We start from the raw sequence: 25,243 nt of genomic DNA, 5'->3' as shown, positions 1-25,243 counted from the left end.
TAATGTGGGGTGATGTGAAGTAATCAGCAATTGTAGGATTTATTCATGCTTTTTTATGCCAGGTTGGAGTTAATCACTGATGTTCTGTCATGTCCCCTGAATTAGCCTTGGCCACCCCATGTACTGTCTAAAACTCTCGCTCCGCCTCTGATCACAAAACTCTCAGTAGAGATCTTTGTGCCTAGTGACAAAAACTCCTGCGAGCTAGCTACTTCAGTACTTTAAGTTTATATTTTCAAATGTGCTGTGGAATTCTGTGGGGTCCTTTAATGGCTAATTGGGGTAGAATGAGTTCACTGCTAAAATGCCAGAAGGTTCAGGGTGGAAGTCTTGAGAGAGATGATTACAGGGAAGAGGCTTGGGTAATTGACGGCCGTTGAACAAAGGGTTCACTGCTTTCACAGAGTTTGGCCAACACTGGCAATGTATCCATCTCAATACTTCTATAGCCCTGTTGACCTGACAAGTAGTCAAGTGATGTTACTGTAGTGAGAGTTTAACCTGGAGCAGAATCTAGTCTCACACTGCAAAGGTACTTTGCATAAAACCGTTTGTGAATTTTCTTGTGTAATGTTTCTACACATTATACTATATGTATACTAATATACACACTATATGTATATATATATATATACACATGTACATACACTACATATATACATGTACATACACTACATATTTATATATATATCGGCTCATATCAGTGTCTTGCGTATTAAAAAGAAATTAAAAGGAATAAAAAAAAAGAAACCTGTGCTATTAAAGGTGCTGTAGGGAACTTTTGTAAAAAAATATTTTTTTACATATTTATTAAACCTGTCATTATGTCCTGACAGTAGAATATGAGACAGATAATCTGTGAAAAAAATCAAGCTCCTCTGGCTCCTCCCAGTGGTCCTATTGCCATTTGCAGAAATACATCGCTCCCGGTAAAAAATAACCAATCAGAGCTGCGGTCTGTAACTTTGTTTGTGTTCAAAATGTAGAAAAATGTATATAATAAGCGAGTACACCATGAATCCATTTTCCAAACCATGTTTTTGGCATGTCCTGAATCACTAGGGTGCACCTATAATAAGTGTTTATATTCGGACTATTTTAGATTGCTTCAGGGAAACCGCGGCGGAGTAACCCAGTACCTTTGTGATTCTTCATAGACATAAACAGAGAGAAGTAGTTCCGGCTACGATGTTCTTCCGCAAGACGCAAGCAGTTCTGTTTATTAACCGCTAGAGCGTCAAAAGTTCCCTACCGCAGCTTTAATCTATTAGTACATTCTCAAAACCTTTGCTGTAAACACCCACAAACACACGCCTGGCATACTATAAATCAGTCATTTTGCCATTAAAGACTCATGCAGTTTGTAGAGCATAACTCTGGGTGTTTATATACATTTGTATGTTTTTCCACGCTTCTTATGACTTCTCTGGCTTACTGAGTTAACCTGTGCGTTGAGTGGAGGGGTTTAGAGAAACAGGGACACTCATTACTTTGAGAACCATCTGTTAGTCGAGGTAAAGACTACACAGGTATGGTGAAATCCATTTACTATCTCTTGTGGCTGTAGATTTCCAAATCTTTTGGTTATCAGCCCAGCGTCTTAACCACTACACCACCACAACAATGAATCTAATTCAATTAAACATCTCGCAGTCTACCAACTAAGCTACACCGGCTCCCAAGTCATCATCCACTGCTACTGATACCCCATTCTTTCCACGTCCTCCACTCTCCAAGAACAAAATGACAAATCAAGCAGCTTTACAAACCCCTCCATGTGCTTCTCCATAGCCACCAGGCACTGTTTGATTGTGTATCAGCTTCATGGAGCAGCGGATATTGGCTTTGTTTGCCTACGGCTTTGTCATTTTTCATCTGGGTCCCTCCATATTTTTTTTTTCCTTTTGGTATCTGAGTTCACTGAAATGTGAACAATTAGAATCTCTGGAAAAAATAATAAACAACTATGACAAACTGACAATGCTCAAAGTTAAATCCATATAGTTAAAAAATGTAAAAATAAAAATAATATATAAAAATAATATATATATATATGTGTGTGTGTGTGTGTGTGTGTGTGTGTGTGTGTGTGTGTGTGTGTGTGTGTGTGTGTGTGTGTGTGTGTGTGTGTGATTTAAATTTGTAGGTGTTTTAGAGTTTTAGTTGTTTGTATATTTTTATTCATATATTTATATGAACTAATTTGCAATCTGAAAAAAAGTCAGTGCAAAAGCAAATTTTTCTGCAAAAAATTAAAATAAAAAAATACAGAGGAAAAGGATTCAGGATTCGGACACGACATCGACACCGCATGCAATCAGCTGTGTTGTTATTGCTTCGGCTCAGATGAATTAAATTAATCTTCTTGGTAGCCTCCAGATGCTTCAAAAGTGATATCCAGCATGAGTTGCATGTCTCTGCCCACAAAACAAATCAAATTATGAGGCAAGAAAGCAGCACAATATGAGTGATGATACTCTGCCACTTTTGGGGGCTTCAAAATAGGCTGGAGAACCAGAATCACATCTTCAGAGGCCGATAAATTAAGCCGATTTAACAAAGCTCACTTAGTTTGGGACTTTCTCTACACTGGAGACGGAACCGGCAGATCAGAAGCACATGGTGCCCGGAAATATAAGGTAGTGTCATTTTTCTCCTTGCATGCTACTGACAATCCAATTTTGGCTTGATTTGGAAATCATGGAAAAGCTCATAGGAAATATAGAGAGAATAAAAAAAAGAGTGAATGGATGCATTGAGGGAACACAGTCTGCCAAACCCGGAACAATGTAAAATCCTAAAGACAGATAATTCACAGATTAGTCCGGATCAAGGCCGTGCGGAAGAGAAAACCCATCTGTGTCCCAAAAGGACTAGTGTGAATCCTTTTCTCAGGTGGAAATAAGAAGGCTTGGCAATTGTGCAAAATATTAAAATTACCATATGAACAAAGAGTCATTTTCATCCTGTTTAAAGCAGATTAAATTACAGTTTATCTGGAAATGATCCATTAAAATTCATACAAAAATGTTCTTCTATTATTTTATACAACATTTTATTTATTTTATAACAATATCACCATATTTTATATATATATATATATATATATATATATATATATATATATATAAACTACTATGAGTACTACATACTTCAAAGTGAGAACTATATGCTTTATAAAACACTCCACAAAAAAAATCCACTTATTTCTGTAGTTGAGACCGCTTTGAGAGCCCACTCAAATTCTTTTTAAACATAAAGTTATCGACTTTTCACGCCCCTGCTTCCCATTTCACCTTCTCTTTTTCAAGCATACATATGCTTTTGTCTAGAATTCAATCTGTGAGGCACATGAGGGAATTTGCAGCCAACCTAAATTTAAACCCAAGTTCAATTTCCTCTGGAAATATGACAGTACAGTAGGTGCACTAAAATATGAGTCTTGCTAAGGGGGGCAGCGGATTTATGCACTCCCTGAGCACACTGTACAAATTTAGGCAAGGACAGAAACTCCACAAATCACTGTCAATGTCGCTGCCACTCACTGTAATAAGTACACTTTCACGGGCTTTTCAAATGGCAGAAGTCGTCAGGCTTTAATTGAATCAGTTCTGTTTGGAAGCGTACTCGAGGGGGCAATGAAGAGCTTGGGAATGTCTGCCACCTGCTGTGTGGAACAAAGTCGGATTACGGAAAATGGCTGTTGGTGGGCAGCAGGAACTGAAATAATTAGTATGCGGTGCAAAATATATTTTCAAACTTAAAAAACGTATGGCAATATTTAATTTATAAATGTTTTATTGATTCTTTGATTGACACATGATTCTAATGATTCACTGATTCTCACTGATGACTCTCTGATTCACCAATTAACTGATTGAATTAATTCAGTAATGACTGGACTGATTCATTGATTCATTAATTGACACATCATTCAAACAACTCACTGATTCCCAAATGTACTGATTCACCAATTAATGATTCGCTGGTTCATTCAGCATACAGTAGTAACAATTCTTGTTTTACTGTAAATCGGACGTGACAAAATGAATGACTTACTGTATGGTTTAGTAAGCAAATCAAATAATTCAGAAAATTAAAAAAAAATGTGTAAGTAATCAAGTTATCAAAAAAAACAAAACAAAGTTTGTGAAAGCCTGTGAAGTCTTATCACTTGTTTCAGGATAAGTAACCATCAGGCAAAAATCGCAGATGATTATGCTAAACTCAAAATACTAGACAAAAACAAAATAAAAATCTTGGTGCCTATTTGGTACTCACAAGTTGTGGGCTTGGTGCAGTTGTGCCCGTGCCGGAAATACTGCGGGTTTTCGATCACTGGGATGCGGGTCATGCCGATCACTACGGCGTCTGTCCCAGCATCCAGGGTACACGGGGTTATGATGCCATGATTAACATGATGGAGGGGGCTGGCGGAGTCTTCTTCACCGCTGATCACAGCCACGGGTCCTGCAGAGAGAAAGAGAGAGCCATCAACCAAAATGACATTGGTTGTTTAATGGAAAATGAATGCAGCGTAATACATCTGAGAGGGGAAAGCGGGCAGGCTCATTTGTCAGAATAAACGTTATCTCTTAGAGCTGCAACTGGCCTCTGAGCTCTTCTCTGTCATTTGGTCACATGTTAAATGCCTCAGCCTTATTCAACCCCAGAAGCCTCAGCTGCCGGCCCTGGGCCATGGTAAACACTGACTCCCCAAGTCTCCCAAAGTCCCATCATCGGCTCATTTAGTGATGTCAACAAAAATACACCCACATTCAGTTTCGGGCCTCCAAACTGGCGACAGATAAATGACAGGCCTTGACAATAATGACGGCCTGATGACAGAAAGTGTGTTCAATCTTAATGTAGTTCACACAAATACCTGTGTTTCAGGACAGCTGACATAACCAGTACTTTCCCAATATATATATATATATATATATATATATATATATATATATATATATATATATATATATATATATTCAATATGGCTGTGCTTGTGAACAACGTTAAGCTTTCTTTGATTGTTTTCTGGTAAGTATATATTAGGGTTTAGCCTTGAATGTGCCAGCTAACATTTGATGTTTAAATGTTCAACAACATAATAGATGCTGAAAACATCCAGGAACAGTCAAGTTTTGATTCAAGGCCTTAGATCCTGATAGTCAGTTTTACCTGGGAACTCTCTTAGAAAGATTCACGAGGTCATTTAGTCCATAAGGGTCAGACGTCTTGACTAAAGCCAACAAGTGAACTGTACCTATACAGTTACCTGTACCTATAGACCAGTTATTTATTTATTTTAAAGAAATAAGTCATTGTACTCAAAGAAAGCTTAACGTTGTTCACAAGCACAGCCATATTGCATATCAGTCACATTGAATGATAATTAAGTAAACAAATACATAATAAATGAACTGACTAATTTGAGTGATTCTTTTATTAGGAATCATAAAAGTCGTCATTTGGAATTTAGTTGAAATGCCAAAGGAAAAAGGCCCTTTATTTCTCTTTGTGAAATTCAATCTGAAATCCAAATGTAATGAACTGCCGCAAACGCTTTCACTGCTGTATTTCGAGACAATAACAGTGGTCTGCTGTGACAGATTCAAGGGGAAATCTTGGGTAAAAGTCTTAATTAGTTTTCGCCTTTAAGACAGGAGGAGACGTTCAGCTAAGTGTCAAATGACCCCTGCAGCTAATTGGGTCATTAAAATGGTTTTCTTTTCCTTAATTGGAAAGTCTAAAAGCCCCGAAAGGACCATTACAATAATTTTTGTAAATACTAAAAGGAGTCTTAGCAAGGTGAAAAAGTACTAAAATGTTTAGCCCTTTTCTTTAAAACATACTGGCTAATATAAATATCTTCACTGCCATATGAGTAAAAAATAAATGACTCAATTAAACAAAAACTTGGAAGTGCATTATTATCATTCAATGTCTAAAATATATATTTGAAACTGCAGGATCAAGACATCCAAACAAGTTGTTTTTATTAGCTCAGTTTTGTTTAAAATTTCATTAATGGTGTTACATTTTAAGCTTAAAAGTAACAGCCCTCCTTAAAATGCCTTCGGGTTATACTTAGAGATGCGCAAAGTCAGACGCAGCCGTTAATGCGCTTCAAAATAAATACATAAGGCATATCAAATGGCACTTTCAAAATCCTATTATACAGCTGGCACGGTGAATTGAAGATCGCATTCACTCGCTGTTGCCTTTTGGCATTTTGAGTTAGGAACTCTATCAATAAAGTGCAGGAAACTATTTGTTTACGCGACAGAAAATGGGTGGCGAGCCGTCGTGTTTCTACAGGACTTCCTCATCTTGTCATGTTCTCTTTGGTTCTAGATAACTGTGTTTGGTCAAGAAGTTTCCATCCATTTATTATAAGTAGCAATGTGAGAGAGAGTGTTGCATGATACATGTGGGTAAGCCAGAACTACATTAGGATTGAACTGACTTTGTCAGCGCACTGATATTTCCTTTTATGCTTAAGTTTCCATTTCAGTATGATAATGAAATGGTAGCTTTCTATTACAGTATGAAACCAAATTACCAATTTAATATCCACAATAAAATTTGTTTTTCTTGCAAAAATGTACTTTTAATTATCTTTGTTTTATTTACAGCTTTATTACATATATTTATTATATTAATTTTACTAATATATTGTAAAAAAATATATAGTTACATATGGTTAAATATGTTGTAATCTAGTTATATAAAAGAAAACCATTATTATTATTATTACCTAATTTCCTGTCGTTCAAAGTGCAAGAGTGTGAAAGTTAACTTTTCACTCATAATTTTTTTTTGTTTTGTTTTTAAAACTAAAGTGAACCTGGAGCATGGTTTGTATGACAAGCAAACCAAATCAACAAAAAGCTAAAATATTTACCATTGTCAGACCATCACAGGGTTATTGAACAGAAAGAGAGAAAAAAACAACAACCTATACATCAAGTTTATCACCTGATATGATCATAAATATATTTTTGGAGATCTTAAAACACATAATTAGACAAACATTGTTTATCATGACAAATCCAGATGGAAATCACAGTTTATTGAAACCAAGAATTGCATTGCACACACTCTCTGCTCTCCTTTTCAAACGTACACACACTTTTAAACACACACACACACACCTGCTGGGGTCGAATCGGCGTAAAAGGTGACAGGGACGATTGATTCTGTTTATAAAGCCATCTGAACCCTGCTGTCTGAATGCCATTTTGCCTGGAGTTGATGTGGCTTCCTTTGATGTTGAAAGTGCACTGAGCACTTTTCTGTATCTCAGGTAGCTATACAAGATAAAACAGGCACTATCCATGCCCACTTCTCTCTTATAGCAATTGTGCCCCGATTGCAATGCAAAGCAGCCATGGAAGACCTGCACGAATAAATTACTCATATTACTTCCTCTGATCTAACCAATGTGCATTGAAGTGTCTCCTTGACATCAAACCACCTCATCCGAGAGCGAGGAAGCGAGAGGTACAGACACGGGGCAAGAAGGATGGTTCATACTTTCCTTAGCATATGAGACTGATAGGAAGTGCTAGAGCTGGAAAATCAGCCATATAAAAACACTCAGGCCACTTCCTATGGCCGTAATTGTACTGTCTCTTCCGCTCATTCCTGTGCAAACCGCTGTAATTGCCTGAAGTCGGTAGCTTTTCTTCTTTTCCTGATTTGCGAATAGCCCAGATATATCTGCAGTGCCCCTCGGTGTCAGTGGCAATGACAAAACTCTTTTGTTGGGTAAACAGAGAATATGAACACAGATCGGCTCCCTGGTGTTCTGATTGCCTGCAAGGCAGACAACAACAATGTGGTCATCATCTTGCCACTTTTCTCTTCGAAAACCCTCTTCAACTGCGCCTGGCTCAAATGGTATTTGCACAAAACATTTTCAAACGTACAGAGGAGAATAAGACCTTGGGTGTGAAAAAAGTGCTAGATCTCAAAGAGCCGTACACACATGCAGGACCTCTAAACTGAAATGAAGTGTATTCAGGCGGTTCATTTCTGTTTCCATGAGTAAGGAACAACATTTGGCCTTTTTCAACAAATTGCCAATTAGAAATGGTTCTTAACATTCAGAAAATGTTAATATTATTATAAATATTACATGAGATACTGTTTCTTTTTTTTCTGAGATTTGCAACCCTGCTACAAAATAGTATGACATTAAAACCTTGCAATAAACATCTTTCCAGCTAATTTAAAAGTAGATAGATAGATAGATAGATAGATAGATAGATAGATAGATAGATAGATAGATAGATAGATAGATAGATAGATAGATAGATAGATAGATAGATAGATAGATAGATAGTCATATACATCTGTTATCTTCAAAACTAATACTGTTCATGCAAGGTTAATTAATATGTTTACTTAAAAAAGCAACATAACTTCATTTGCTGCTTAGGGAAGTGCTGAGGAAAAATGAAGCGATTATGAGGAATGAGTGGCTCCTTAAGTAATAAAAAGCTCGTTCACTTGGTGTGAGACATGGAAATGTGCAAATACTTGAAAACAGCAGCTTGCCGGTTATCACAATTTCATCTCTGTGAAGCAGATTAATAGTGCAATATCCCCTGGAGCCTCAGGTGTACCAAGAACCCGTCACACCTTCTAATAAACATTAGCAATGCTTACACTCAGTACACTTCACACTTACCATTAGCTATATTTATTATTGCTTTTACTCAGATTTAGGGATTTTAGAGAGAGCTACAATCACAAATGACACCTCAAATTGCACCATTTATTGAAGAAACTTTTTACTTTTCTAAGCAATCAGACTTACAATTTTACACTAACCGGATTTGAGTTAGCAAGCTTAAATCAAGTGCAATGTGCTAACTGTTATTCCACAGTTCTAATGCTATTTTATATGCCCACTATATTAGTTCCAGCCATTTTCTCCTTCACAGCATGACATGGTATACAAAATTCTTGCAGCACAAATCAAAGGCGGCATGATTAGCTCCCTATGTCATAAACAACGCTAGCACCCATGCTAGTAAACAAAACCAATACTGGAAGCATTAATATCCTGTGCCAGAACTCCTGCAATCTGGCCAAACAATGAAAAACCGGCAGGAACATAAAGGCAGTAAGTCATCTTTATGGTCAATGATCAAAGTAGGCCATATGCACAGCATTCAATGTGCATTTTGTTTATAGCTGTATAAACGCCCGTGGAGCTGGAGGGGAAGGACAGTACAGCTGCTTCACCTGAAGGGACAGATGAAGAAGCAAATGCAACACACAGTGACCAAATATCCTTAGGCATAAATCAATCATTAGCCAAGGACTGAAAGCTCTTCATAATAAGAACCAACCTGTTGTTCATGTACAGAGCAAATACGCAGGGCATATATATATATATATATATATATATATATATATATATATATATATATATTTTTTTTTTTTTTTTACATATAGAAGACTAAAGACATTCAATGAACAGTATTTCACAGCAGTGTTGTTGTTGTTCACATCAAACAAATATGCAAATTTTATAATAACTGTCACTGACATGGCAACTCCTTCTCTCAAGGTCTACTGAACAAGATGAAATGTGAAGAGCAGACAGAAGACTTATTTGAATCAAATCTGTCTGCCAAGAACTGCTTATGTTTACAGGTTGGTGGTAAATTTATGTGTGATGCTCACATGTGCATTCATTACGAGGTGGTGAATGTTTCGAAAGTTTGAATCACAACAATGTGCAAAGGCTTACAAACGTGCACTGCTGAAATGTTCCACCCTCAGCAGAATCTCAGACAAGCTAAGGAAAGATAGAGTGCTGCAAACTGCAAAGCTTTGTTTGAGAATCAACAGATTTCTTAGACTTGATTATCCCTGGTCTGAGGAATCAGTGACACAAAATAATGGGTCGGTGTATTTTTTATTTTTTTATTTTATTTTTTATTATTATTTATTTTATTTTTACAGACCTTTGGATCATTTTACTGTAGATGTTACTACATTTTATGAAAATGACGGAGTAATTTTTTGTTTAGTTTTTATTTACACACACACACACACAAAACATAAAAAATAGGTAGTAAACATTTTGTGATTATTTACATTAATTTTACTCTCGATCAGATTCCGGAGAGCTACTGTCCTGCAGAGTTTAGCTCCAACCCTGATCAAGCTTGCGCAACCCTTTCCATTTATTAAAAATACATTTCAGATTCAGAATCATCAGAATCAGAATGAGCTTTATTGCCAGGTATGTTTACACATACAAGGAATTTGTTTTCGTGATAGAAGCTCCGCAGTGCAACAGAATGACAGCTACAGAACAAAAAACACACATTAAAAAAAATACAAATAAGTAGGTAAGGAATGACAACATGCAAATTGACAATTGTAAGGCAGGTATATTACAAAAAGCAGTTATGTATGTATGTATGTATGTATTATTTGCAAAATTCAAGTGTACACTAAGTATGTGTGTTAGATACAGTAAATAAGTGTATGTGTATATAAATATAAATAAAGTAGTGTTTTCCACAGTTATTATCAAGAGTTCATTAGATGGATTGCCTGAGGGAAGAAACTGTTCCTGTGTATGGTCGTTTTGGTGCTTAAGCTCTGTAGCGTTGACCAGATGGCAACAGTTCAAAGAGGGAGTGTGCTGGGTGTGAGGGGTCCAGAGTGATTTTGCCATCCCTTTTGCTCACTCTGGATAAGTACAGTTCTTGAATAGAAGGGAATCGCAAGAAATGGTGAGTGGGCGGAGAGCAGGGGGGTTTCTCCTGAAGTCCACAGTCATCTCCATTGTTTTGAGAGTGTTAAGCTCCAGGTTGTTGAGAGTGCACCAGACAGCCAGCTCTTTAACATCCTGTCTGTAAGCAGACTCATCACCGTCCTGAATGAGGCAGATGAGTGTGGTGTCGTCTGCAAACTTCAGGAGCTTGACAGAGGGGTCCTCAGACGTGCAATTGTTAGTGTACAGAGAAAAGAGCAGTGGGGATAGAACACAGCCCTGGGGAGCGCCGGTGCTAATTGTACGGGTGCTGGATGTGTATTTTCCCAGCCACACTAGCTGCTGCCTAGTCACCAAGCCTTTTGGGAAAATACTTTTTGGAAGGTGCCCCCCAACCCCATTACATCTGCCATAAAAGTAACACCGCATTTCAGAAAAATAACATAAAATATGGTAATGGTAGTGCTGTGATCTGGGGCTGTTTTGCTGCTTCAGGACCTGGAAGACTTGCTATGATAAATGGAACCATGAATTCTGCTGTTTACCAAAAAATCCTGAAGGAGAATATCCGGCCATCTGTTCATGACCTCAAGATGAAACAAACCTGGGTTGTGCTGCAAGACAATGATCCAAAACACACCAGCAAGTCCACCTCTAAATGGCTGAAGAAAAACTAAATGAAGACATTGGAGTGGCCCAGTCAAAGTCATGTCCTGAATCCTATTGAGATTCTGCAGCATGACCTTAAAAAGGCGGTTCATACTCAAACCCTCCAATGTTTCTTAATTACGCATAGATGAGTGGACCAAAAATCCTCCACAGCGCTGTAACAAACTCACTGAAAGCATATATATATATGAATGAATGTTGTTTTTCTATAATAGCAAAGCCATTACTCCAGTCTTCAGTGTCAATAATAATGTATTGTTATCGTCAGTGAATAAAAGTGTACATTTATTTCTTAAAAAAAAAACAAACAAAAAAAAAAACTAATTGGTTCAAAATACATATAATATAAAATTTCAGATATTGTAATATGTATGAATTAGGTAAATTTATTAATACTGTATGTTTGTACCTTTATTAAAAATAGATTTTCCATTGATATATTAATACTTGAAGAAACGTCACTTTGCTCTAGTGAAATTAAAAATATAAAAGAAAGAAAACAATTGCTGTTCCAAGTGACTAGCTGTTAGCTAACTGTAACTCACATCTCTCCATCATGTCACATCACAGCATTGCTTTAAAATTCTGCCTACGGGTATCGTGGTTTCCTTCTCGTTCATTATGTCGTCTGGCAGTGTGTGATGGCGCCCCAAGGGGACTGGAGGTCCATTTCGCGTGTAACCCTGCAGTGATCCTTTGAAGCCTTTAGCACATTGTCAGTGGCTACTGACCAGCTTGTGCCCTAAATGGAAAAATGAAGTATGGCCATACGTCTGGGCTGCCAATATTCCCACAACTCTTTGAGCGATCAGCTATTTCATAAAGTGGCGCAAGATCTGTGACAGTAAATCAGAGTACAGTGTCGTTCAGGTGCACCTGAAGCATCTATGCGGTATTTTACCCACACAGACCCCCGCTGGTGAATCTTAAATAGAGGAATGGAGGAACCGGAGGGAGGGATGGAGCAGAAGAGAGTGAGACAGAGCAGAGAACCCATATATCAACTGATATGGTGACAGTCACGCACATTTATCGCACAAGGAAAATATTTGGCTGATTGTGCTCACCGCAGTGAGGCTTCACGTGGCTGGCAGGTGTTTGATTCCCACTGAATGCTAATGACCCTGATCTCACTGGCAGGAATCAAGGGAGAGAGAGAGATAGGCTTATTGTTTTGAAAGGAGATCTGACTGATCTGATCTGAAGTGCACACATACAGCAGTGCACACACGCACCATGAACACACACCCGGAGCAGTCATTTATGTTGGGGTGCCCGGGGAGCAGTTGGGCGTTAGGTGACTTGCTCATAGGCACCTCAGTCATGGTATTGCTAGCCCGAGACTCGAACCCACAATCTTTGGGTTTGAGTCAAACTATCTAACCATTAGGCCGCGATTTCCCCAAGCAATATTTATTATTTCACCAATGAGTCGTATTTCCAAAGAGCCCGGGGTTGTCTGATGTGCTGCTGTATATACCAGTAAGAAACCTGTAACTTTATTTGCAATTAAAGATTTGTAGTGCATGTAAAGAGTTACTTATCACAAGTTGTAGTTGTGATTTTGACGGCATAATTTAGTTTCTAGCTTGCTAGAAATAACTGGTTTATCAGCTGGAAGGCTTGTGCGATCAAACTACATTTCCCATCAGTGAAGCACAAAAATGATAAAAATATGCAGATAAAACTCCAATTACACACCTAATGTTCATCTTTTGGTCTTCATTAGCTTGCATTAGCGCTAAATGCTAAACAGCTTCCGGTTTATATTGAAGAAAGCAAAAAATGACAAAGAATTGCGTTTTCCAGAGAATCTTTTTTTTATGACCGACCAAAATGGCATCATTTGTTTACAATTCCTATTCAGTGTCTTTATACTTACACAATATACAAATTTCTCTTATATTTCTTAATCGCACAAAACACAAATTCACTAGCATAAGCAATTACTGTTTTGATATCAGCAGGATTTAGGGGCTAAAGCTGAGCCGATTTTTCTTGCCTGCAACTGCCTTTTGTGCAGTGAAATCTGGTGGAAAGATACGTGCCTCTATACGGGGTAAATAGTCACCATGGAAACCTGCCTGTCATAGACTATTTAACAGTGTTTCAGCAGAGATGAGTGTACAGACACCTACATTACAACATACAACAGAAAAACATTCAGAGAGGTAGACTGGTAAACAAGTGAAATGTCGGAGACAGCAGAAAGAGCATGCCTGGATATAGACAGGTGCAGAGATAGTCAAATAGGAAGAGAGGCCACGGAGGAAGCTCAGGGGACAGAGAGACAGACAGAAGGCAGATAAACTATCAGACAGAGGAGACCTGAGAGCCAGGAGGGACCACAGGGTCCAGCCCCTCATTTGTTACCTACGCAGGCAGCGAGGCTCTTGGTGTGCTTTTATTGAACAGTGTCTATTCCTGATGGATCTCTATTGCCCATGCAGAGAGAATGGAGACAATACGCAGTGTGTCACGCAGTCATGTTTTGGTACCGCCCCGCTCATGTACTGCCTCTGTGTTCCTGACTGCTTAAACTGCACACTGCCTACTATTTAAGGGTAGACATATGCAATATGCAAATAAATGTTCCCTAATGGTTGTCACATGCATGTTTGGAGGAATTTCACAAAATCTTAGTATATGTGTAGTTATATATATATATATATATATATATATATATATATATATATATATATATATATATATATATATATAAATTAAAAAATCCCCAAAAAAATAACAAAGAATTTATTTTAAAAATATATATTATTGTAAAATATAAAAAAAATCCATTATTATTATTATATGTATTTTATTAGCATTATTGTAATGAAAATTAAATAAGCTCACTCCCCCATTACCATATATATATATATATATTTAAAAATAAAAATAAATTGAAAGTAATAATAATAAAACAAATGGCTGTATTTATTTCAGTAAAGAGAGAGAGACAAAAAATCTTTAAACAGAGTACGCTTATTTTATTTTATTATTTTCATTTATTTATTTTCAGATTTTTGAGTGAAATGTGACCTGGACATGTTTTGGTGAAATTCACCAATTTAATTCACCAAGTGGAGTCCAGTAATTATCTCAGAAATAAGTGGCAAATTTTTAATTTAAATTAAGTAAAAGTGTGATCAAATATGAAAATCATGATTGGTATTACTTCTAGTTTATTAGTCAAGAATGTGTTATTGTGGGATATAATATCTCAATATACTACATGCACATTTTGTCATATATAGTGCTCCAGTCATTCAGCTACTCAATACATGAAAATGCATGCATAACATGCTGTCCATAGTACAACATGCTCTACACTGCAGAATAGTACAAGTTGTATGGTACTCAACATTATGAACCCAAAGAAAGCCACCATCTTGCTCTCACCTACAGTATCTGTAAGCCTCACTCTCTCCCTCCCTCCTATCATCCTCATTTCTCCAGTACCATTTCATTCAAAAGCTCTTTCCCTTCACCAGTTCAGTCAGTGTACTCTTTGAGTACATGAATTACTCCGGAATATAGGTTTGTTTGAATTCAAAAGAAGTGTCAGCCACATTCAAAAAAGTTAACAACTTAAGTCATTTGTGGATTAATGCGTATTGGAGACGCAAACCGTATAAAACGATTCAGTTCAATTTGGTGAGCTGGTTCAAAAAGATCCGGTTACATCGAGTGATTCGTTCGCGAACCGGATATCACAAGCTGCTTTGTTTTGAACTCTTTCTCACAACAGACCCGGAAGAGAAGACAATGCTGAATAAAGTCGTAGTTTTTGCTATTTTTGGACCAAAATGTATTTTCGATGCTTCAAAAAAATTCTAACTGACCCTCTGATGTCACATGGACTACTTTGATGATGTTTTTCTTACCTTTCTGGACATGGACAGTAGACCGTACACACAGTTTCAATGAATACTCCTCCAATGTACTACAATACTGAGGTGCAGATAATTGGCACTATTTGCAGTAAGTTGTATAAATAGAAGAAAGTCCTGCTATTTTAACATAGTATAAATATAATCTATAGATATTTGCACTTAGTGCCTTTTTTTTTTTTTGATTACCCCTCAGCAGTTGCCAGATGTTGCTATTAAAATAAACAGAAAACTATAAATAAATAAAATAAACCGAAAATATTTCAAATATTTTGGAAATTAGATAAGATAAAGTTATCGCTGACCGTAAACCGCAATTTCCTAATTTATTAACTTTCTAAAGTGTCAAATTAGGCTGCGTCTCGCGCCCTCACTCGCTCACAACTAACTGCGTCTAGCAATGATTATTTTCATACCATGGACCTTAAACATTTTGAATTATACATGCAGACATTCAAATGAGGAGTTTAGCAGCAAATGAGTCAATCAGATAACAAATTGTATTTTTCGAAAATGAAACATTTACCAAGATCGGGACCTAGCTGACCTCATAGCTGGCTACAGCCATGGACGGCACCAGAGAATGTCAAATATGGCCAGAAGTTCCACTGACAGTACGCTTCCGGCTTCTGAACTGGTTGCAGTTCCATTCTGATTCCATATGAGGGCGCTCACAGGACGAGTGCAGAATGAATGGAGGTCAATGGCGGTATACCCCTCAAAATATAACTTTTCTCAAGATATAATTTTTTGTCTAGTAATTTGAATGTTGTGTTCGAAAGGAGATGCAAAGAAATTACACATTGCTGGGTGTTAGATTTTTTAGTCATTTATTTGCTTTAAAAATTATTTTAAAATGTCAGTGACGTCATACACATTCACATCCATTAGCAGAATGCTAGCTTGGTATGGGCAACAACAACTCAACCTGTAAGAAATCGAAAGGACATAAGTACTCCTTCATTAAATTTTCGACCTATAACCCATGTTGAACTTGCAAAACCTACAATCAGATCTGAGATTTCTCAATGGCAATCGGGTGAAAGGGACAAATTTAGCCGTCTAGCCCCATGGACTCCCATTCATTTTGCACTCATGGCTATTGCCCCCAGTGGAACTCTGGTGGTACTGCAACCAAAATTCGGTACAATAGGACTTAATAGGGAGTGGGAAGGCTCTCCGTAGACAGGCTCTGACGGCAACAAATCAAACGGCTCACAGGAAGTATGAAGACACATAAATGCACATTCTCTTACCCTACCCATGCCCCCTCCATCATATCCTCAGCTACAAACTACAGCATGTCACTTTATGCCAAACAGGTGTATCTCCCCAAGCAAGAGGAAGACAGAGAAAACAAGGCAGAGAAAATCCAGATATATATTCATACACTATACTCATTCTAGCCGGATCATGAATCTGCACAATCCTGGACTCCAGGGAATAATGCTGAATACAACGATTCAACCAGCGATAAAACAATGCACAATGTTTTTTTTTTTTCGTTTTTTTCTGTGAAACACTGATACTAGAATGTTCTGTGGTTGTGTAAATGCTTATCTGAAAGTCCCTAACAGACTTGTTTAACAAAAATAAAACCTGCCGCTGATATTATGGGACCTTTGACTTATACTTTTAATTTTACTGCTGAGCTAAACACTGTCCCAGAGGTCAGAAAATCTGCTTTCATTATCGCCCGCCAGTAGTTGTTTTATCCACCAAAGGATTTTATACACCAACTTAATGTGGTTTAAACAAAAATACAAATGTTTCTGGGCAGCCAGGAGAGTCATACAAGATATTTTTGCACTTTAGACTTAAAATAGTTTTATGTTTCTTAGTTTATGTATATTGCTGACCTCACCACTGCAATTCAGAAATTAATGAAATCAGCAGTTTACAGAGTATACAGACTGTCCCATTAGAATAGTTAGATCACTGAGACAAAAAAACAACAACAACCACTTAAAGGTGATAAAATAATAGTTAAATATTTAATATAAAAAATATATACGTTTATGGGTCTATATGGAATATATATATATATATATATATATATATATATATATAATTTATTTATATGTGTGTGTGTGTGTGTGTGTGTGTGTGTGTGTGTGTGTGTGTGTGTGTGTGTCATTTAGCCTCACAATATGATCAGTCAGGATTTAGTCATAGAAAATGAATCATTATTATTACTATCATTATTATTGTTATTATTGTAAGATGGGAATTGTTATATAACATGAAATGTTATTAAAAAAAAAAACAAGAAAACAACAATAACAAATATGATTAAAAATAAAATATTATAATAATTATGACTATCATTTATCATTCCTAAACATCATCATCATTATTATTATTATTATTATTATTATTATTATTATTATTATTATACATGAGAATCTCAAGTTTCTTTTAGAGAGGAACTAATGTATGGATCTTAAATACAGTTTACATCCAACTGTTTAATTTAGTGCATAGTATTCCACTCTCACAACAGAGTATCTTTCTTTGTGCAGGGTGTTTAGCAAAATAATATATGTGTCTCAATTACTATCCTAAATAAACAAGCATTGATTAAACTATGAAATGGTGCATGGCCAATATGCGGTCAATGTCTGCATAGTTAATTCATAGCCTGCTTCCACAATGAACCACACAACTAGCTAATTTCAAGATAAGGTGGCACTATGAACCAGTTCCCTTCGGATTTCCTTTTCTTCCCACAATGCTTTGTGTGTCAATTAAAGCAACAGGGACAGATAAATGCGATTCATTATGCATCGTTAGATAAAGCCTGCTAATCCCAAGAAAAGCTGTGATAACATGTCCTTCCTCTTGTCAGCTGTAAAAAGGAAACAAAACTCAACCTTCAAAAGGTGTTAGCACTTAGTTGTGTGTACAGATGTATGTACTGACGTGGTGTTTATTTTGTTTTATTTTTTAAGCGTGGAAGAACGGACGCCATTTTATTTCGGTATCTGAGATGTTGCACCTACAGCTGTTTATTAAATCTGAATAGACGTTGTGCTTCTCATGCAGTCGTAAAGCAGTCTGAGGAGTGCTGATTGCTCTGTCCACTGCGACCTGATTCAGTGAGCCATAATGGCCAGACAGAACAATCAAAAGCTGACACTAAACTGTTCGGACAGGTCAAGGTTTTTCATTTCAAAGCCATCAGGGTATTGAGATTGACATGACCTTTGCCTTGGCCCTCTACTTCCTACCTCTTGCCTCTCCCCTTGTCGTAATTGGTTTACATGCGAGCTTGCCAGCACTGACAGAGCAAGGCGTTGAGATGACTTCAAACAGACAAACAAATTGCTCTACCTTCAGATGTACTGTACTCATATTCCCCCTCTCTCCCTCAGCATGCCTTGATGTCCATTTTCTGGGGATACATATGTCACACTTCAAAAAGTACTGTATTCATTATATATATATATATTTATATATATATATATATATATATATATATATTGCTGGATGTTTGCGCTGCCACCTGAGGATGCTGGTGGAAATGAATCCTACAGTAGGAGTGATATGGGATGAATAAAATGAGACTCTCACTTATTGAGACATACATGTAACCTTGATTGAAATGCAACAAAATAAATACTAATAAAATCCATTTGACATTCGCAATGTGGTTTATCGTATTTTCTCTGTTATTGAAACAAACTGTACGACAGACTGCGATGCCACAGTCCTGGAGGCACTGCCCAAACCAGATCCTATTTGCAACGCAATTATCCCAAAATCAAGATTTTATGCAGTTCATCGCCGCACTGCTTAAATGAATCGTAATGGATACCTCTGGCGGAAATGCATCAAAATGGGGACTGGTGAGGCACAGAGGTGCCAGCACCGGAGCCAAGTGAGTGAATTAGATGTGGTACTCTTGTGGACATACAGTTATCTGCCTCACGGGCTCATTGGAAGGCAATGTGTGTTTTGTCCTTTCTCTTGACTGTGACAGGTTCACCACTCTCATTTTGTCATATTTGTTGGGGCTGGCCTGGTGGCGGTGTTTTATCAGTCATTGTGTGATGCTTCGGTCTAAGGTTTCTCTCGGTAAGTGGATCAGTTTGTTTGATGCTGACAAGAGACATGTTCACATGAAAGCTGATTAGCCACCCAAATAATATAAATACTAAAGATAAATGCATTACAATACAGTAGACTGAAGATTATTTGAAAAAAACAACAATTAGACATGAAGCACAAACAAACTCACCTCACAATATTAATAATAATCAGCATAAACGTATAATTTCTTAAATAATTGTATTTATATTTATGAAATAATTATAATTTTTTGTTCATGTTGTAATAATAAGGACGTCAACAGAACCGAAACTATGAAAATGTGTAACAATGATACAATAACGAAACATATTGTTATGAAAACATCAATATACATATATATTAAAGAACAAAAACAAAAATTGTTTTATAAATATATAGTTTTATAAATACTGATGCTACTAAAACTATTAATCACATTATACTTGTTCAATAATAATTATAATAAATTGGTATTGTATTAATATTATTATTAATGCAAGAGAATAAAACTGAAAAAATGTAAATATTAATACAAATTATAAATTACTATTATTATTATTATTATAATTATTATGAAATAATGATTTATTGCTAATACTACTACTACTACTATTACGAGAGAGAGAGAGAGAGAGAGAGAGAGAGAGAGAGAGAGAGAACTATTAATTTAATAAATATTAGTAAACCTTTACTTGACTTGACTTAACTTTTTACTTTACTTTACAAACATGGACCGCAAAGTATGCATGGGGAATATTACTACAGACACTGGGAGCTGTGTACAAACTTTTTGAAATAATCTAGATGGTTTCTCGAAGTAAAGGCATTACTGATAAATGTAGGGCATTTCTATTTCATAAAAGCGTATCCGAAATTCTGACCTTCTTTTGAAATGATTGCTGCAACATTTCCTCTGCGACCCCTTAACCCATAATCACAGGTTTTTTGCTGCAAGGGGCCATTTCAAAGCCTTCACCAGCATTAGAAATAAATTATATATGTCCTCTCCTAATGCCTTGTTTTTTCTCAGGTTACCCCTGTAGTAGAAACAAGCCACGCGGGAAGCAGGAAAGCCCGCGGGTTTCAATTGCCCCTGTAGAGTCAGCGGGCCACGGAATATCGCACAGGTAACACGATTCGCCTTTTCCTGTTTTGAACAAAAGAAAAACAGATGAAGCAAGAGATCCCCTGTAATCCAGAGAAAATGGGCTTTCTTGGCTTTCATCCTCGGCGCTGTCTTGACAGCGAGAGGAGAGAGAGTAAATGCAAACATCTCAATGCTTTTCCAGCATCCAGCGGGAGTCAACAGCCACTTAATTTATGCCCTGGCCATCGGCCCTGGTCTCCCTGTCTGTTTAGGAGGGACGGTCTTTTAGTTGTCAGTCCAGATCCCACAGGAACTTGTGGTGGTGCTGATAGCTCCCTGATATAAGTGCTTCCAGTCAACATGGACGGGGTCATTTTGTATCGCGTCCACCCACCAAGACCCGTCCATCTTACATCTCACAGGAGAGGAAAGTTACTCTTTGAAAAATAGAACTTCCAGAAATCACAATGATTTTTCTCCCTCTCTTTCTCCTGTTGCTTCACTATCTGACTTCCTTCTCCTGACTGTGGCTGTCATCTGTATTACTGTTATGACATTGTAAAGCTAACTTTGAGAGATATAGTGTTCTAGCTGTCATAATCGCTTTAAAAAAAAAAAAACCTTGCCAGTGTTCCTCTTGCCCTTGGATGGCACTTTTACACCACTGTTCTGCACATTTTGTATGATGTCATTGTGACAATAATTCACAGTGAACTGTGAAGTTCCATGGCACCTTAATATCATTATAATGAATAATTGTGCATCACAAAAATTGGTGTTCTTGAAACATAGACCATAAAATGGAAGGTAATACATAGCAAACATACAAATGAATGAAATACATAACTAACTAATGAATGAACAAAATATAGATCTACTATTATAGTATAAAGTGTTTCCACTCCTAGTAGACGTTCCTTCATGCAATGATGAATTTTGCACCAGGAACATTAAATAAATTGTGTCAAACTGACTTGAAAAGTTTAAATGTTAAAATTCAAATGAAAAGACCGTGGTCTTTCTTATTTTGCAGGAAATGTTTCTTCAGAAATCAATGGCCTGTTAATGAGGCTTTTATTTTTACCTCGGTTCTGTTTAACCAGAATCCTTTAAGCAGATGTTTTATGCTTCACATCTGGCGCGAGGCATGCAAACAGTGCAGTGAAAAGCCACGAGACAATTACGGAGAGCGACTAGATCAATATCCCGCAGAGAGGACTGTTTTCGAGTGGGTGTTTGTGTGTGCAGGTGTGAGAATATAGTTCATGCAGATGGGCTAAAGGCCAATGATGAGAACAAGAAGGACTTCCACTATCAGAGAAAGAGAGTCTGGTTTAACTCAGTGGTCCATGGGCCATGTAATTGACTTACACTTACTTTTCTAGCTGATTACAGCTAAAGCAAAAACTACATGTTCCACAGACAAGTCTATGCATTAGTAGATCAATTCAATGGACGGAAACCCAGTTAATAGTATACGTCACCAAAAAGGCACTTTGCCTTTAATTTTCAGGAACATTTACTGGAATTTGTTAACAAGCCTACAGGCCTGAACAACAACATAAAAGTCCTGGAACTGCCAAAAGAAGGCTCTCTGCTATTGTATCCCACACATATGAGATGTTGTTTATCGAGATAATTTTTGTAGCAAAAAGCTTTTTTTTAGTTGTGCTGCTTTGTGGAATTGATAGGTTACAATTACCATTCAACATCTGAGATCAAAAGCATGCAAAACTCCTTACTTTTGTTTTCTAATGCGTCTGTAAAGCTGATAAATTTCCTTCTGTGGGGGCCGCCATCTCTAGGCCTTTGGGCACTAAAGAGACTGACAAGCATTGCTCTGCACTGATCCTGATCCTTCTGCTTTCAGAATTCTGATTTTTTTTTCTACAGAATTTAATTTAACATTTCCAGTTAGTTCCAGTAACAGTTTTATGTTTGGGACAGATAAATTATGTAAATTCATTACAGTCTTATGTTTATACAGTCTTAAGTCAACATTACACAACCTTCTGTCATGTATTAAACATCTGTAACGAAAAGTTTCAGAGAGAAACATAAAATTGAAATAAAATGTCCATAGCATTAAAGGTAATTCAAACTGGAGGGATAAATACATAAATAAATGGAGCATTACAAATGAGAATTCCAAAAATAAAATATAATTGCAAAGAATGACAAATAAATAAATAGCATTAAGGGGCGAGAATTATCAAACAAATATTATAATAAAATAAAATTAGCATTAAGCATAACAGTTATCAATAAAATAAAATAAAATAAAATAAAATTCAAGAGAAACAGAATAATGGCTGAAAACATTCTGCAGCCTTGGACTTCCTGCATTTTCTGCATGATTACCTTATTGACTGGCTGACTGTATTCATCCTGCTTGTTACTTTTATTATTTGGCCACTCATTAAATAAATAATCAACTAGACATGAATTGTTGATTGATTTTATTAAGTTAAAATGTATCTTTTATTTTTGTGAGTGAGTGATACAATCAGCCCATCTGCATTACAGAAGGCATTTTTATTTTATTTTATTTTTATTTTATTTATTTTTTTTTTGAAGTGGAGAAGGTTATTAAATCAAAAATCAGACCATTTAATAGGCATTTAATAAAAAAGTAATTCTGATTCCACGACATCTTTAATTGCTACATAAAAGCCAGTCTCATTTTAAACAACGCAAGTTTACTATCCGAAACACTCCAACAGCTCAATAGTACAGCTAAAACCCACATGCTTGTTTAGGTAGGTATATCCTGAATGCATGCCAAATGCTTAAAAATGCATAAATGCTAAGGTTTATGGGGGCAAAACAACAGTGTGGGGAAGCCTGCCTGAAATATTCCCAATAATGAATCTGATCCCTGCTACAGATTAGATCGAGATTAGGAGAACACTCTCTCTGCATCCTTTTGACGCTCTCTCTCTCTCTCTCTCTCTCTCTCTCTCTCTCTCTCTCTCTCTCTCTCTCTCTCTCTCTCTCTCTCCCTTTATTCATGTCTTTGTTCAGCTGGAAATGATAAAATCCCAACCGCCCGCACAATCGTGTCTCTGTGCAACGCCAGTCCCTGCTACTCACCAACTGTAACTCCAGCCATTCAATAACATGCATACACACTCTCCTCCTCCCAACACTTACACGTCGTGACAGATTTACAGCCATTCAGAACACAGAAAGTGCAGCAGTATGTATGCAAGGGCTGAGATTCCATCAAAATAGGACAAAATCGGATTGCATTAATGCTAAGAATTAAATTCAAATGAATCACTTTTGAGAATCGGCCTCAGATTGAATTAATGTTGTTCCCATCGACATGACATTAACAACAAGAGCTTATTAAGAAGGATTTGTTGACCAGTCTGCATGATGTCAGGCTAATTCACGGTTGTCATGGAAAATAGAGGCCAGAGCTGCCGACTGAGCGCTGGTATTCCTTGAATGGAGTGGGCGATATGACAATTATTCATAGTCATGAGTGCAAACACAGCTTGTAACACAAAAACAAGAATTATAAACCAGATAAGTTAGATGCCGTTCTAGCATGGTATATATATATATATATATATATATATATATATATATATATATATATATATATATATATATATATATCACAAGCTAATTTAATTATTTGAGTGAGTAGGTTACATACAAATTCAATGCAAAGATGCAAATAGACACCGGGTGACGTGAATGACATGGGTGATACACCCATCATTTATTATTTTCTCTTGTGGAATATATATATATATATATTGTGGAATATCACTCTTATTTTCTAAAAATTTACGTTGCATATTCCTTAAGGGGTATTTAAACTTTTGTGCACAACTGTGTGTATGTGTGTGTGTATATGTATGTATGTATGTATGTATATATATATATATATATATATATATATATAAGAGGTGGGCATAGATTTTTTTTTTTTAATCTAGATTAATCTCACTGTGATCTTGAAATTAATCTAGATTAATCTAGATTAAAATGGCTCATTCGAATTCTGCTGAAGGCATTCAGAATATGTGTGTTACCCAAATAAAATTGACAAACAGTAAGTCTTTGAGAAAGGGTTTATCAAGCTAGATGGTGCATTAGAAATGTACATCTCCTGTTTCCAAAATGGATCACAAACTGCTTGAAAAAAAAAGTTGTAAACTAATTCACTTTAAGAGACGATGAACGCATCCAATATAATACACATCCCATTTTTTTCCTCAACTGTTTACTTTCACTTAAGAAATAACTGACAGTTTTTTCGAGCATAATTTCCAAGGTGGATATTTTGACATATTTCGTATGTATTTGTTCAAACTGCTATTTGTATTTGCTCGTTCCGGTGCAGGAGGGACTTTGAGGAGAACTTCGCAGAAGTGAGCTCGGTTCAGTGTCACTGTCCGTTAGGCTGGCCTCATAGCTTGCTTAGTATAGACCCAGCTACCAACCCAACTTTGAGAATAGATTAAAGGCGATATTTTTTTATCACCCGATAAGAGTCTCACGTTAACGCAGCACGTTAACGCCGATAACGGCCCACCACTAATATATATATATATATATATATATATATATATATATATAGGCGTTATGAGGATATATACATACATACATACATACATACATACATACATACATATATATATATATATATATATATATATATATATATATATATATATATGTATGTATATATATGTATATATATATATAAAGCCTAGCTCTACATGGGAAGAATTTGTCAGCTGGCTCAAATCAGAGATG

At 36.5% G+C, this 25,243-nt stretch overlaps 1 protein-coding gene across 1 annotated transcript in view; it reads right to left on the bottom strand.

Moving 5' to 3' along the window:
* The window catches only part of LOC113095406 (NT-3 growth factor receptor-like), a gene marked incomplete at its 5' end in the record, with an annotated part of 81,673 nt that overhangs the window by 32,782 nt on the left and 23,648 nt on the right, over positions 1–25,243 (bottom strand). The window contains one exon of the mRNA XM_026260922.1: positions 4,282–4,470. Coding sequence (XP_026116707.1) covers positions 4,282–4,470 — 189 coding nt within the window. The remainder of the gene's footprint in view (positions 1–4,281; positions 4,471–25,243) is intronic.

The sequence above is a fragment of the Carassius auratus genome, unplaced genomic scaffold (genome assembly GCF_003368295.1).
Source record: "Carassius auratus strain Wakin unplaced genomic scaffold, ASM336829v1 scaf_tig00215715, whole genome shotgun sequence".
NCBI classification, from domain to species: Eukaryota; Metazoa; Chordata; class Actinopteri; order Cypriniformes; family Cyprinidae; genus Carassius; species Carassius auratus.
This window is presented reverse-complemented; position numbering and strand designations above follow the sequence as displayed.